Consider the following 15,645-nt stretch of genomic DNA (forward strand, 5'->3'; position numbering starts at 1 on the left):
GTTTTCAAACACAGAACCGAATTTAAAAATAGTTCATATTACTAATACGACTTTAAAGAAAGCTTTTGTGTGTGTTTATATTATTAAACTTATCATGCATCGGCCACTTCAATTCTACCTAGAAATTCTTAATAAGAGAACACTCAAGTGTTGGGCAGTATATGCAAATTGAAAAGGAATACGTTCCTTTCATGGCAAGTCTCTAAAAAGGGCCATCCCACATCTATATTTGCTGCCTGTGAAGATGGACTACTCTTTTTACTGTGAAATAAATTCCATTCTATTTGATAAAGGTATTTCATTTCCATAGAGGAATGCCCTAATTTTCTATCCTCTAAGAGCAGCCTTGAAGTTGACAGGACATAAATGGCAATCCTAATCTTTCATGGAAGGAGAGAATCTTGAGACATGCTATTTCATATCTTTTTACAGTCCTCAGAGGAATAAAGGATTTCATACCTTTCCCCAAAGTATACTAACCTTAACAACAATAAAATCTCAATAGTATAAAAGAATACAACTGTGGCTGGGGGAAAAAAGCATACTTAAAAATCTCTGGACTAATACGACCTACACATTTGTCACTAGAGTTAAATCAATCTCTCTCTCTCAGCATGAGGAATAATATGAAACAAAATAAAACAAAAAACTGATCCAGCCACTCCGTAATTATTACTCAGATGACAGTCACTGAAGACTAATATATGCTGAGGGGCGATGAGGAAGAAAACAAAAGGACATTATCCTTGTTCTCAAGCAGTTCCTAATCTTTCTGACAACCTTACCGCTTAGTCATTAGCATGCACTGCAGGCTCCTAAAATATCTTATCAATACAATAAAGACAAGGTGACAGAAAACTGCAGTAACTGTCCACCCCCAATTAGCTGAATATCCAGAGAAGGGCCCCTCAGGCGGCTGGGGGCCTGAGCACACCCAGCTGTCACAGTCTGGCCCCAGGGTATCATCAGGCTCCCCTGACAGTCTACAAGTTCCCCTTCCGGGAAAACCAAAGGGCAGAGCAGAATCAGTCAGTGGATCAGGCTGGGGTCAAATACCAGGAATCATTGTGTTTGTCAAAGCAGAATCATGAGAAACAAAAAAGGCCAGAAAAGGTCAGGAAGAGAGAACAGCCGAGGCCAGCAAGAGCAGAGGTGTTGCTGAGGAAGCTGAAAGCCAGGCGTGGTACTGGTGGTATGTCTTGAGACACAGTTGAGGAGGAGTTTAGACCTGGGAACTAGGAAGGGGCGCAGCTCACAGTCAGCATGGAGACGGGTAAGGGCAGGAAAACCTGTTCAACTGAGGAGACTCAGACTCAAAACACAAGCCCTGGCACTGTCTCCTCTTTTCCTCTTTCAAACTCTCAAGCTCTAGGACAATTTTGGAAGACTTCAGGGAATCCCTCTGCTCCCCTCATTTGGAGAATGCCAGGAATCTCTCTTTGCCTTCTTAAACCCTATATACCTTAAGCTTCAAGAAAGCTCAAGTCTTAATTCCCTGGTCAGTTCCCTCCAAGCAGCAGTGTAAAGCATTAGAGTGTGAGACTGCTATGTCCTTTTGCTATGTCCCAGAGGAAAAATACACACACACACACACACACACACACACACTTTATACAGATACACACTGAGTTCATCACATACACAAAAAGAGTCTTGGGAATTCCCTGGCAGTCCAGTGGTTAGAATTCTGTACTTCCATTGCAGGGGCATGGGTTCCATCCCTGGCCAAGGAATTAACATCCTGCAAGCCATGTGACATGGTCAAAAAAAAAGTCTTAATTCCAAGGAGTTGGAAGATTAACTGAGCATGACAGTCATGGAACTGATCAGTATACAGCATAATCCTTAAAACAATACAGTAAAAGAACAATAGGAAATCTTAAGAGAGTCTCATAGACAAAATGACAACTGGGCTCAGTCTCAAAGGATGGGTAGGGATTAATCAAGCTGAATAAAAAATGAAAGAGTAATGGAGAGGACCAGGGGCAAAGGAAAAGACATGAGCAAAGGTACATGTCACCACATGCAAATCCAGGCCCAGTGAGAAATTCATCATGGCCACAGCAGCGTACATGAAGAGGAAGGCTGGAGAGGAGCTAAGAAGGCTAAGCTAAAGTCCTATTAGTAAAGAGGCTCATGTACTATACTAAGAAATCTGGCCTTCAATTTGTGAGAAATGGGAATTGCCCAAGGTTATTAACAAGAGTGAGATGATCAAATTTATATTCTAGAATTCAGGCAACATACAGCAAATGCTCCAGAGCTGTGACAGGACAAGAGCAATGAGGCAGAGGGCTATTAAAATTGGCTAAGCATGAAATCACGTGGATTGAAACTAGTGGGAACAAGAAGAAGAGGCATTACACAGGAATTTAATAGATAGGATAGAATATACTGGACAATAAGGAATGGAATGAGAAGAAGTGGTAGAAAACGCAGGAAAGGAAGACTGAGGTTTTTATCTCGGGCAACCAGATAAGTAGTAAAGCCATTAACGAGGACAGAAACAAAGAGAGAGGATAAACAATCTCTAGCGTGGGATGGATAACGGATCCAGTTATTTAGACGCAAACCTCTACCAGTTCTCTGTGCTACGTGGTGTGCCAAGGACATACAATTATTTCATCTTCAAAGTGGTACATTATGCACATTTTACATAAAGAAAGTAATGGCTCCAACAAGTCAAGTAATTTATCAAATGTTATTTATCTATTTAATTACTCAACAAGTATGTATCAGGTGCCTTTCAGGTGCTGGGGTTTTGCAAGTGAAGGAGATGGGCAGCAAGGTTACAATCAAGTCATACAGGCTTCATTCAGATTTCATGTCACCTCAGAAGGGTTATTTGAGAACAAGCCTTCTGTACTTCAAGTCAGTTGATTTGAAATATTTAAGAATTGCTAACAATGTATTTCGGAGAAGGCAATGGCACCCCACTCCAGTATTCTTGCCTGGAGAATACCATGGACAGAGGAGCCTGGTAGGCTGCAATCTATGGGGTCACACAGAGTTGGCCACGACTACTGAGCGACTTCACTTTCACTTTCATGCACTGGAGAAGGAAATGGCAACCCACTCCAGTGTTCTTGCCTGGAGAATCCCAGGGACGGGGGAGCCTGGTGGGCTGCCGTTTATGGGGTCGCACAGAGTCGGACACGACTGAAGCGACTTAGCAGCAGCAGCAACAATGTATTTGCAAACATTAGTGTGAAGTAAATTAAATTTCATGTTGAATATTTTCAAGCATTCAACTCATAAAGCCACCATTAAATGTTAAAGAAAGGGAAGGAACGAAGGGAGGGAAGGAGGGAGGGGAAGCTAGGAAGGAAGCGGCCCTTTGCTTCTGCACCTTCTACTTCCTGCAGTCTTAACTGCAGTGATAAAATCATGGCATGGTGAAGCAATACAGCATAAGATTATTAGCACAGACTCTGGAGCCAGACTCTCTAGAACTGAACTCTGGCTTTGTCTACCTTCTAGCATTGTGATTTGGGGGAAGATAGTTAAAATTTCTGTACTTCAGTGTTTATCTTATGAAATGGAGCTAGTAGTAGTACCTATCTAGTAGGTGGGTGAGGTTAAATGAGTTAAAACTTGAGATGTACTGATAATAGAGCCCACAGTTAATGCACAACCAATGTTACAGGATTACCTGCCTTCTTAGCCCTTATTACTGTCTGATATTATTGTGTTTGTTTAGTTGCTTGAGCTCTTGTTCTGTCTTCTCCATTCTAAATTCCACAAGAGAAAGGTCATGGGGACAACTTCAGAGGACTGCTTTAGACGGAATGATCAGGAAAATCCCCTCTGAATCTGATAACAGGAGACAGCCATATAAAGATGTGGACATTCTAAGAGACGGAAAAATTCTAGCATGTTTTAGAAACAGAAGGCGGCCAGTATGGCTAGAGCAGGATAAGCCATGGGGATGAGATGGAATAGGCAAGCATCATGACTAGCTGGCAAAGTGTCCGGATTGTATTTTAGGAAAACACTGGACAGTTTCAGATAAGAGATTTAATAGCGTGATTTACACTTCATAAAAAACCATTTTGAGTATAGTGAAAATTGAACTGGGTAGGGGAAGGAGAGAGTAGAAGAAGGGAAACTTGAATCCAGGTAGTCTGTCTCCAGAATTAGGCATTTATTTAACTCGTGCTTTGCAGTGAATTTAAGGTACAGGATCTTGAGTGAAAGTATAAAAGAGACAGATGGAAACATGAATCTACAGTTTAGGAGAAAAGGCAAGGCCAATGATTTAGATTTTATTTTGTAATCGCTGACATATTAAGAAATTATTAAAGCCATGGGAGCTGATGAGATGGCTCAAGGAACACAAACACAGCACGAGGGGAAGAAAGTACAGCTTATGATTTATGAAGTCTATTCTGTCCTCCTCAGAACACTTCTTTTCATGTCCTAATAGAATACTGATCACCACTCAGGAGTAGCTGGAGCATTCATCTTCCTCCAGAAGTTGCTGAGGCATGGGTAAAAACTGGTCCATAATGCTAAGTCTTAGGGTTGCTGGGCAGTAAAAACGATGCTTGCAGGGAAACGTTATCAAACCCACAGATCTCACTAAAGATACAATAACATTACCAAATATATATTTATAGAATGGAAAGCCATTATTAATCCAATTATAACCAAGTTTGATTTAAATGACCTATGCAATTCTATGTATACAAAATTTTGTATATGTACATATATATTTCATACCCTACACTATTAACATAAGTTAGAAGCTAAGGGCATGGGCCAGCTGCTCTGTTTAAGCCTCAAAATAGGTGGCAATATGGCACAAACTCTGCCCAGTGAGACTAGAGAAAAAGAATGGCACAACTGAACAGAGCGACCTCGGAGAGAGGGCATAATACTTCCAAATGCTTTACAAGTCATTAATAAGCTTCATAATATTTGAAGCTAAAAAATCACTAGGAACTCCTAACTCTATCAAGGACAAATATATCCACACTTCTAGGTACAGTTTAGGAATATGAGAAATGCAGTTCTACCTTCCTTCAGCTTCTTATTTTTGTTTCTTACTATGTGGAGGTGTGACACTCTCGGGATCCCCCATTAAATGGGAGATGGAGAAGAGGAACAGGAAAAATGACTAAATTTCTTCATTAAATCTTTGGCAAAATGGAAGGGGAATTCTCTCAGGAGCTACATTTTTATTCATTTATTCAACAGATATATACTAGGAGCAGAACTCTATAAAATGCACGGCTATAATAGTGAATAAAACTATAGCCCTCACTCAGGAAAATATGAAGTAAGTAATAGTTGTTGTTCAGTCACTAAGTCATGTCTGACTCTTTGCAACCCCATGGACTGCAGCACTCCAAGTTTCCCCGTCCTTTACTATCTCCTTGAGTTTGCTCAGATTCATGTCTATTAAGTTGGTGATGCTATCTAACCATCTCATTCTCTGTCACCCCCTTCTCCTCCTGCCCTCAAATCTTTCCCAGAATCAGGGTCTTTTCTAATGAGTCAGCTCTTCACATCAGATGGCCAAAGTATTGAAGCTTCAGCTTCAGTCCCTCAAATGAATATTCAGGGTTGAATTCACTGGAATAATTACACAAAACTTTAATATTCATCGAAATAATTACACAAAACACTAATTATTAGTAATTGTGATTATGTGCTAAAAAGGGAAAGTACAAGATAGTAAGGGGAACCTAATCAACTTTAGGGGTCAGAAACAGAATTTGTACAGTTCAAAGCATCCAGGATACTGTCAAGTAAATAAACTTTCAGTATTTCTGGGCTGGCTGGGAGAATGGCTTTTCTTCACATACCAGTCTTGCAAACTAAAGGACATTATCACCCCCTCTTTAGTCCAAATATAAAATCTGATTCTCTTAGAAGTCCATGTTAGAGAAAACTGAAAGGGCAGGCAGATAGTTTTCTTCAGGTAAAACAAATTAGAAGAGAGAGACTAATTCAGGAAGTGGCTACATCAAGTCAAAGAAACAGTTGCATTTTTCTGGACCACCAGTTTAGCTATCAGGACAATGAAGTGTTGACAAAGAACAGAATGGATATTATTGAAATCCAGAAGAGTATGCTTGGTGGGACAGCTGCCACACTGCACAAAGGGGTTTCTAAGCTAAAGTTGAAAAAGGAAAAATATCCAGGTACACATTGAGATTAAATATAATGGAGGGCAAAAGACTGGAAAACAATAGCAGAAGAGATAAATGATAATCCAGATTTCATTTTAAAGATTATACCACTGTTTTTAAAAATTATAAAATACATTACTTTTATATAATCCTATTTACTTGAAATCAATGTACATGTCTAAGTCCCCTTTGTTCACACTGGACTGTAGTCTAGTTTTGGGGCAACAGCATGATATTTGCTTGAGTGTCCTAAAAGGGGGGCTTCTCAGGTGGCATAATGATAAAGAACCCGCCTGCCAATGCAGGAGACATGGAGATGCGAATTCAATCCCTGGGTCAGGAAGATCCCCTATAGGAGGAAATGGCAACCTGCTCCAGTATTCTTGCCTGAGCATCCCCATAGACAGAGGAGCCTGGTGGGCTACAGTTCATGGGGTCACAGACAGTTGGACACAACTAAGCAACAGAGCACCACGCAAGTCCTTGAAAGAAATACCTTCTGCTATGGACTGAATTGTATTCCCATTCTCCCTACCCACCCCCACCAAATTCATTTGTTAAAGCCCTAACCCTCAGCATGACTATATTTAGAGACAGGGTCTTTAGGAGGTGATTAAAGTTAAGTGAGACCATAAAGAGGAGGCCTTAATCTAACAGGACTGGTGCCTCATAAGAAGAAGAGAGACCAGAGTACATACACACTCTCTCTGACATGCAAAGACATGTCAAAGAGAAGGCGGCTGTCTGCAAGTCAAAAAGAGAGCCCTTGCCAGAAAACCAAACTGCTGAACTTGACCTGGGATTTCTAGCTTCCAGAACTATAAGCAAATAAGTTTCCAATGTTTAAGCCACCCTGTCTATATATTTGTTATGGCAGCCCAAGCTAACAAGTACACCTTCTTAATTTTTTTCTTTTTCTAGTATCTAAATTTAAAGCTCTTTCTTCTGCCTGATTCATACAGTATGTCTGAACAACCTGAAAGATACATTAGACACTCAAGCCATGTATACAAAAAGTACACCTTGACAACTAACCGAGTAGAGGAGAAAAGTAATTGGTCAAGGCACTTCCTAATCAAGGAAATGAAATGGAATGGATGGTTTCTGTTTGCTTGCATTTACTTTTAAACTCTCGAAATTTCATACAATACAATACAAATAGGAGCGCTCCTCAAGTGAACCAGATTTGGGTATTTTCAGCTGTGGTCAGCTTCTCTCTGACTCCCACTAGGATTTGGTGATGCAGAGGTAAACAAGGCTATAAATCAATGCCATACTTTTAGTACCTCAATGCACTGCAAATTGATCTGGAACAGGGGTCAGTTCAAATCGTTTTTTAAGTGAACTTGTTCCCTTCCCCTGAAGGGAAGCAATGGAAGCTAAAGAAAGCAAACCCCAAAGTTATATGAGATTCAGAAGTGTGACTGCTTGTGAAAACAGACAGAGGTGAGGTTTCTTTAGGTGAGAGTCTTCAGTTGTTTATCAGGTAGGAATCAAGGATATTTAAAAACACACATCCTGGTGGCTAGTGCTAAATCTGAAAATCTGGTGGGCAACTTTTCAAGAAATAAAAGCTATGAACAAAATGGCTTTACTTCCATTCAGCCTGCTGTGGGAAATGGCTAATGGATAAACATTATTATGACTGGCAAGGCGAGCTGCCAATAAATAAGAAGAGCAGAGATTCAAACCACTATATATTAACGGCAACACTTCCTAAGCTTATTTCACTAATTCATCAAAGTAGGACATTATCTGAAGTGAAAAGAAAAATGAGGTTGGAGAGCACAGGGGAAGGAACTATTTAAAAGTAAAAGCTGTGCTGCTTTCTCTATTGGTTAGTTATCTCTGCTTTGAGTAATTATGGTTTACTTCTACCATTTCCTGATACCACAGTTGGTTTTACTGAAGGCAATATTTTCTCCTTTTCAAATGACAAACAGAGAACTACTTCTGGAAGGATGAATTTCCAATGTTTATTTATGCCTTTCTCGTCTTTTTCCATTAGGAGAAAGCGGCTGGACAGGAAGAAAGTGTGGAGTTCTGACATGCCACTCCTCAGAGGGATGGGGGTCACATTTTCTTTTCACTTGTCATTTTTTTTCCCCTAGAACAATAACAACCTCAAGTGCTCTCTCTTATCTTTTCTTAATCTTCAAGTCTTAATTCTCAACTGTTTCTTAGCATTTTAAACTAACTGTTCAAAATTCTGCAATCTTGTATCTTTTGGAATGGAGTGAAAATATCCCCACCATAAAAGAATTCATTTAATTGTACAGTTCAAATCAGTACAAAATTCAACAAATGAAGCCTTAAATCTATTTCAGATAGGCTTTTTAGGGTAACGGGTAGTGTAACAGCTTTCAGTGTAATGTAACAGAGCACAGCTCTGGGGCTGGACTACCTGGGTTCGAACCCTATTTCCACCACTTACTAGCTGTGAAGATTTAGAAAAATTAATTTGATCTCTATACCTCCATTTTATCATCTGTAAATGGAGAATAATAGTAGTTCTATGTCACAGATTGTTGTACCTGGTAAAGACAAAGCAATGGATGAATTTTAACTATCATTAAGATTATTTCAAAAAATATCCAAAAGGCATCATGTTAGTCTCCCTACTCTTTGTTAGGATCATTAAACAGTTATATGTAAAACCAAGTGGAGGCTCACCAGTCTTAGGTCACATAAAACAAACCTCTTGATAATTAGGTAAGGAAAAAAGATAAGAAGGAAATCCTTTCTTCCAACATTAGCATTAACTGACACTAAGATTTTACCAATAACCTAAGTATACACTTGACATTTACAGGTAAGACATTCTACTTAAACTTACATGTTTCAACAAAGAATCCACTGAAAAACATAATGTAACAGCAGCTTATTCTAAAATACTGACATAACCTGAAACATTGCTCTATGAGCAAAATACATACTTCTGAGGTGATCTGTTATCAACTTCAGCTTTCAGTCGCAAATTCTCCCTCACCAGGCCACCATTTTCCAATTTCAATTTTTTATTTGCCTTTAAAAAAAAAGTATTGAAAATAATTAAGCACACGTTAACGAATGTGTAAAAATTATGACATGAGCCATCTGTATTTTTTAGAGCAACAGTATGAGAAAACTGAATACCAGAGCATGTCTTCAGAAACTTAAAATCACCATTGGGAATGACTTGGGAAACTGAACACGATCACACATTTTTAATCCAAATTCCCCAAGCACTTTGCAAATCTTCTATCCAGGGAAATAAACGGAGCTATGTTAGTTAGCTTAGAGTTGTTATGGGACTATCAGCAATTTTTTTTTTTTCCTTTTTCACATAACTGAATACTCTAAGCATGGTAACAATATACCACATGCAATTATTCACAAAACTAACGGCTAAGTATCTTGCATTATGAGATTGATTTTTGGTTGCTATTTTAAAAGTTTTTAGTGGTAACATATCTAATATCGTTAAACTACTTGCCTGCTTTCTTCAAAATGGCTTTCCCAAATGCTCTGGCTCACAAATTCTTGGATCAATATTTTCTAATAAATTGTATGGATTCTTTTTTGATTTTTTTTTTTAAATTGCAAGTATGATTTCCTTCTTGGAGTTGCATACCTAAAAACTCCCTGACAAAATATTTATTGCTAGAAAATCTAGAGGGTCAATATTGATCCTGGGCAGCCCCAAAAGTAGAGTGTCTGTTGTAGAATCTTAGAAGTGACTTCTTTTAAATCTGCTAGTCATTGTGTTTCTGAATTCCAACAAAAAATAAGACTTCCTAGGCTAGGAACCAATCTCACTAACCTAGCAGGGGAAATTCATTGTCTGACTATCAACATTCAAAGTGTCAGAACAATTGTCAACCAAAAGGTTTAAACTAAGAAAATCTGAAAACAGATTTTAAAAATCTGACCAATAATTTCTAGAATTCTTGACTATATTACTTGCCCATCCACACACAAATGCCCCAAGAGGGTGACAAGGGAAGCAGGGCGGAGGACACTCTTTTCAACACCAAACCTAACTCTCTCAGATGTACCAGGTTCCTTTCGGATTCTGAGTACCTGCTTATCTTCATGGATGCAAACCAACCAGGACTGTGGAGAGTTAATTCTTTACGTGACTGATAAACACCATTACTGCCTCTCTGAAGACATAGGAAAGGTAATATACTTCCTTATACACACACACACGCACACACAATGAATTAAGCCCTCAAGCATAGCACTGTAAGAGGAGGCACTTAGTGAATGTTTTTTGATGATGAATGACAAGCTTAAATTAGAACCTCATTTGATTTCTTTTCCCCATCCCCCTGGACAAGGTCTCTCACCAGTCCCGAGGCTTTCTAAGGTGCTCTTTATGGGCTGGCTAACCCTCAATTATCAGAGATATTTTCAAGTTCAGGAGAACTGGATGGGTAAAGTTACAAAAGGGAGAGTCCTGTCTATTTGTTGCACCTAAAAGAGTAATAAAGACGTCAGCTAACTATTATACTTTGTGATCTCCACACTGGCTTCATAATGGTTCAAAACGCACTTGTCTTGGAAACATGAGGAAAAAAGTCCATTTCACTCAATCTAGGTAGTCCTTTATTCTGAATCTTCAGCATTCCTCTATTTGTTTTATAGTATGCTGTTATTTTGTATTTTGCATTCAAGTTTTGCCTCTGCAGTCCATTTTTTTTTTTAGTTTATGTTCCAGTTTATTGCCTAGTTCTACCTAATTCCTTCACTAGGTATTCAAAATGGGCTTTTCAAGTATCCGAAATAATTGTGAGGTCTCAAGGTAACTTTGGGTATTGAATTTAACATATGATCTTTAAAGGAACAAAGAAAAACTGTATTTTACGTACTTTTCTTTTACATACATCCCTTATACCACTCTTACAAACTCAGAGTAGAGTTTTCATACATATCTTCATGCTCTAAGAAGCATTTATTGCCAAATATTTTAATGAAATTCAATAATATAAAAGAAACCATACAAAACTTACTGATAGTTCAAGGACAGTTAATGAGGACATGGCTGATTGATAAACACTGTGACTTCTCAGCTACCTTTCCATGTCCTCTTCTCCTCTCAAACTAACACGGTAATGGTGGCCACTATAAACCAAAGGAACAACACACTTCCCCTAGGCTTGTAGCAAACTCAGTGCAATTACATCCATAGTTTCTTTTTTCTCTAAAAGTACTATGTTCCCAGCTTTCTCTCATCTTGGCCTTCCTGAGCCCAGATGGCATTTATTTTAGACGTGGGTATGCAATTTGACTTAGTATTCACACAAAGTTGCAGATAATTCTCTGCTATTTAATCTCACTGAACATCAGAGAGCCGGTATGTGGCAGCACATCTCTAAAATATGTAGAGCATTAATGATTTCAGGAGGTGGAATTCAGTAGTTCAGCACAGTGACAGTATTTTAAGAGAATGCAGATAGGTTGAATGGGGGCTGTGAATCTGGATACCACAAACCCATCTCTGTTCAGCACAACAGGCCTCCACTGTGGATAAATCTGAAGCCAAGACAAAAGGCTAGTCCCTCTGGCCAGCACAGCTCCACATCACTTCATTACCTCTAATGCTGATGCCATGCATATCACCTCCTTACCTAGACTGGAAAATCCTAGAGGACTGCCCTTTTCACCTATGCTTTCTCTATCTTCTTGTGTGGATAAAGAATAACTGAAGAAATTAAACTGCCTCTCAGCGACAATATTCTTTTGTGTGGAGTAGTCTAAAGCCATCACTCACAGTTCTCTTGGAATTAGTAAGTCTTTAACTATTTACAATATTAAAACATCAGAGAAAGGGAGTGCTAGAGAAAAGATGGTCCAAACCTTCCATTTTATAGGTAGGGAAATGGACAGGTCTGTCTTTATGCATACATGGCAGTTACTGACATAAGCTTTTAAAAAAAAAGGAAGCCAAATCACAAAGCGGGGGAAACAGAAACACATCCTTTAAACTGATGTCGTTCTTTCACAAGAAGATGTAAACTCATATAGAGGCACTACAAAGTCTCCAATTACAAAGTCTCCAATTACAAAGTCTCCAATTACAGTCACAAATAGGACCACCTGATATTTCTTGGCAGCTAATAAGATTTAAAGAGAAAAAGTTTTCTTATTGTTTCTAAATGCTCATCCAGGGATTTGTCCTTTCTCCCCAAATCATCTAAAGGATGACTCAAAATAGTATGGCTATTTATTCTTTTGAAGGTACTTAAAATACTACGGAATTTTAAACACAACCACAACTTACCTCTTTTAGCTTATCCACGTCATCTTTCACTTTTTCATAGATTTCATTAGCTGTTCTAAGCTTTTTCTTCCACTCTGCTACAGTTTCTGGGTCAATTTTACTTGGATTATCTGCAACTGGAAGTTTATCTTCATTTTGGTTGCCCTGCATCAAGGTTAAAGGATCCAGAATAGTCTTGATCTGTGACTCCAAGCTGACGTTTTTACTCTTGAGCTCGTCTACCTCTTTCTGCAGACAATCTATTTCATCCTGAAAAAACATTGCACAGCCATCAGGTAGACACAGACACTAAACACATACACATGCTAGAGTGAAGTCAACATGTTTTTAAAATTTACATTAAAAATCCTGTAGATACACAGATTCTTTATGCATCAGAATAACTTTGTAGACAGAAAGTTACATACAGCTGAAATTCTCAAAATGTATTTTGACTGATAAAAATTGGCATCTCTATTGCTTTTAATTCAATGATCATTCGTGATTAAAAAAATGAAAATGTCAAATCTTTAATTCCATTTTAAATATTCAGAAAATATGAAAAGTCACATGAATTCAACAAGGAAGTAGATTCTTCAGAAGAAAATTCTGAGGCATGTTTAATTCCTTTACTAAGAGGCATTTAAAAATACAGTTTTGATCAAGGAAATCTGTAGTTTTGGCTGATGTCTCTTTTTTGCTTCATATAGAAGTAAAACTATATACCATGTCCTTTCACCCTCCACGTTAGAATAATACCTGTAATTTTGAACTCTTCTGAATTCTAGCTCTTTAACTACTGCTGTGACTGTTTCAAATATTAGTTTTCCCCATGTAGAACATCCTTGAATCCAGCAATGAAACATTTGGGGCTAGAACTCTCTTCTGTGATACCATTTATTTATCTATAATGGATATTTCACCTTAAACTAAAATTATTAGGAATTCTGTTCTCAGAAAATAAACTTAAACATGCCAGCACTCTCCTAAAGCATTAATTTGATTAGTATCTAAGTGTGACAAATATTCATTACATAAATAAGAATACATTTTAGAGTTAACACAGATAGAACTATTTACTATTTTAAATTACAATATGTTTTGAGTTAAATGGCACTATAAAATGAGAAAAGGGCTTTACTTGTTTGAATAAATTAATGAATAAATAAATATAAACAAGAAAACACATATGAACAAACATTTATTCAGTCATTTATCTAGGCCCTATTTTATTTCAAAAAATTTTGGAAGCAGCTGAACTGGTTTCCATTTATGTAGTGTAATTTCAAGATATTTTGTGTCAAAGGAAGAGAGCAATATTATCCCCCATTTAGTCAATATAAAATGACAACTGGACTTAATGTTTATTCAAAAGTATATATATCCATTAGCATGAAGCTAATTTAGAAAAAATTCCATCACTATGTCAAATCACCTGGATGTCATATCACATGCAGAAAACAACTGCATGATCTCACATATATGTGGAATCTAAAAGAGTCACAAACACATAAAAGCAGAGTTAAACAGTGGTTACCAAGCATGGAAGGTGAGGAATGGGGAGGCAGGAGAAACAGGGAGATGGTTCAAGGGGTACAGAGTTGCAGCTAGAGACAGTCTAGAGACCTACGGTATAGCATGATGACTACACGTCATAATATTGTCCCGTCTACTGGACACTGCTGAGTAGATTTCAGGTGCCCTCACCACACACACACACACACAAACAGTAACTATGTGAGGAGATGGCTATGCTAATTAGTTTGACTGAAGTCATCACTTCACCATGTATATGTATATCAAAACATGTTGTACACCTTAAACATACATAATTTTTTAAAAACATCATTTAAAAATTCAACAAACATTTTAAAAATGTTTTTTAAAACATGCAAAAAAAAAGAAGCAATAGCATATCTCAAACCAAAATCTCTTTGTCGGTAGCTAACGTAAGTATATTTTCTTTATCAGAACTTATCAGACTTATAAGCAGCAGTGAATTTACAGGTAGAAACAAAAACAGAATGAAGGTTATAGTACTTGTTTGCAATCATAATGCCACATGGCGTTGGAAGACTGACTCCTACATTGAGAGTTTCCTTTATCTCCCAACTTCTTGAGGGAGCAACTTAAAAAATGAAGTTTCTGTTGAGCACAAATTTAAAATTAAAAGCAAGAAAAAGAGGAAATGTTTCCATCTGTTTCCCGATTTGAAACAGGAAAGGAAAAAAGAATTTATCAGATATTTTTAAACTGGCATTTAACGTAAGATTCCATTGGATACTTACTCTAAGAAGTCCAGACTGATAGCTCAGTTTTATCTAGAATTCAATGCTGTCATCATTTAACATTTTACTTAGTATTTACCTCGTACTCTTTGTGGAGTAATTCAAGTCTGGTTTTCCGAAGATGCTTCCTGACTGTATGGCTTAGCATAGGTTCACTTTCACTCGTTCCTCCTATAGGGACAAAAATAAAATCTAACCTTTCATTCTGATTTGGGTAGAATGAAAATTAAAATGAACCCTTTCCTTATTGGTCTATGTAGTCTCTAGCTTAATTCCTATCCTTTTTCTTACATCCACTTTGTGTTGCCATCCTTTTCTGTACTTCAATTCTGAGAAAAAATAAGTAAGTAATACCATCAGAAATACCTTCAGTAAAATATCATGTTATGTTTACTTACTTGTGTATCTTATTAAACTCAATGAAGGCAAAGGCTATATTTTATTAACTCATTTGAACTATTGCAAATTTTGAATACCAGACAACTGTTAATGATAAAACCAGTGATTACATCTAACCAATAAGCTGTATAATTAAAATATTATTTGTTGTATAAATCAATATTATCTATATATAATTATTAAATATATTATCTATGTCGCATATGATATATATTATAATACATATTATTATAACTAATGTATTCAAATATATATAGTTACTAGTATCACAACTGAAAAGGTGAATGTGTCTTTTCACTGACTCTAACAACCCAGTTACGATGGATTATAAATCACAGCATTAACTGTATGCCCACAATAACTCACATATACACACTCAAAATGTATTCTTCCTGAGAGCTCTTCACTTATCCTGTGGTTACCTTCTTTGTACTTCTCAGCATCATGATAACAAAGGCATTTACAAATCTTTTTCACAGGACTCCATCCAGATGCAAGGATGGATGAACCATTTTACTTCAGAGAATTTATAAAATATCACTTAGATACAAATGAATGAAGAAAGAAGGGATGCAAA

General features: G+C 37.4%; 1 protein-coding gene across 1 annotated transcript in view; it reads right to left on the reverse strand.

The window, feature by feature from the left end:
- The window catches only part of OBI1 (ORC ubiquitin ligase 1), a 40,354-nt gene that overhangs the window by 9,821 nt on the left and 14,888 nt on the right, over positions 1-15,645 (reverse strand). The window contains exons 3-5 of the mRNA XM_052650318.1: positions 14,749-14,840; positions 12,403-12,651; positions 9,074-9,162 (exon numbers count right to left, since the gene is read on the reverse strand). Of these exons, the coding sequence (XP_052506278.1) occupies positions 9,074-9,162; positions 12,403-12,651; positions 14,749-14,840 (430 nt within the window). The remainder of the gene's footprint in view (positions 1-9,073; positions 9,163-12,402; positions 12,652-14,748; positions 14,841-15,645) is intronic.

The sequence above is a fragment of the Budorcas taxicolor genome, chromosome 12 (assembly GCF_023091745.1).
Source record: "Budorcas taxicolor isolate Tak-1 chromosome 12, Takin1.1, whole genome shotgun sequence".
Lineage (NCBI taxonomy): Eukaryota > Metazoa > Chordata > Mammalia > Artiodactyla > Bovidae > Budorcas > Budorcas taxicolor.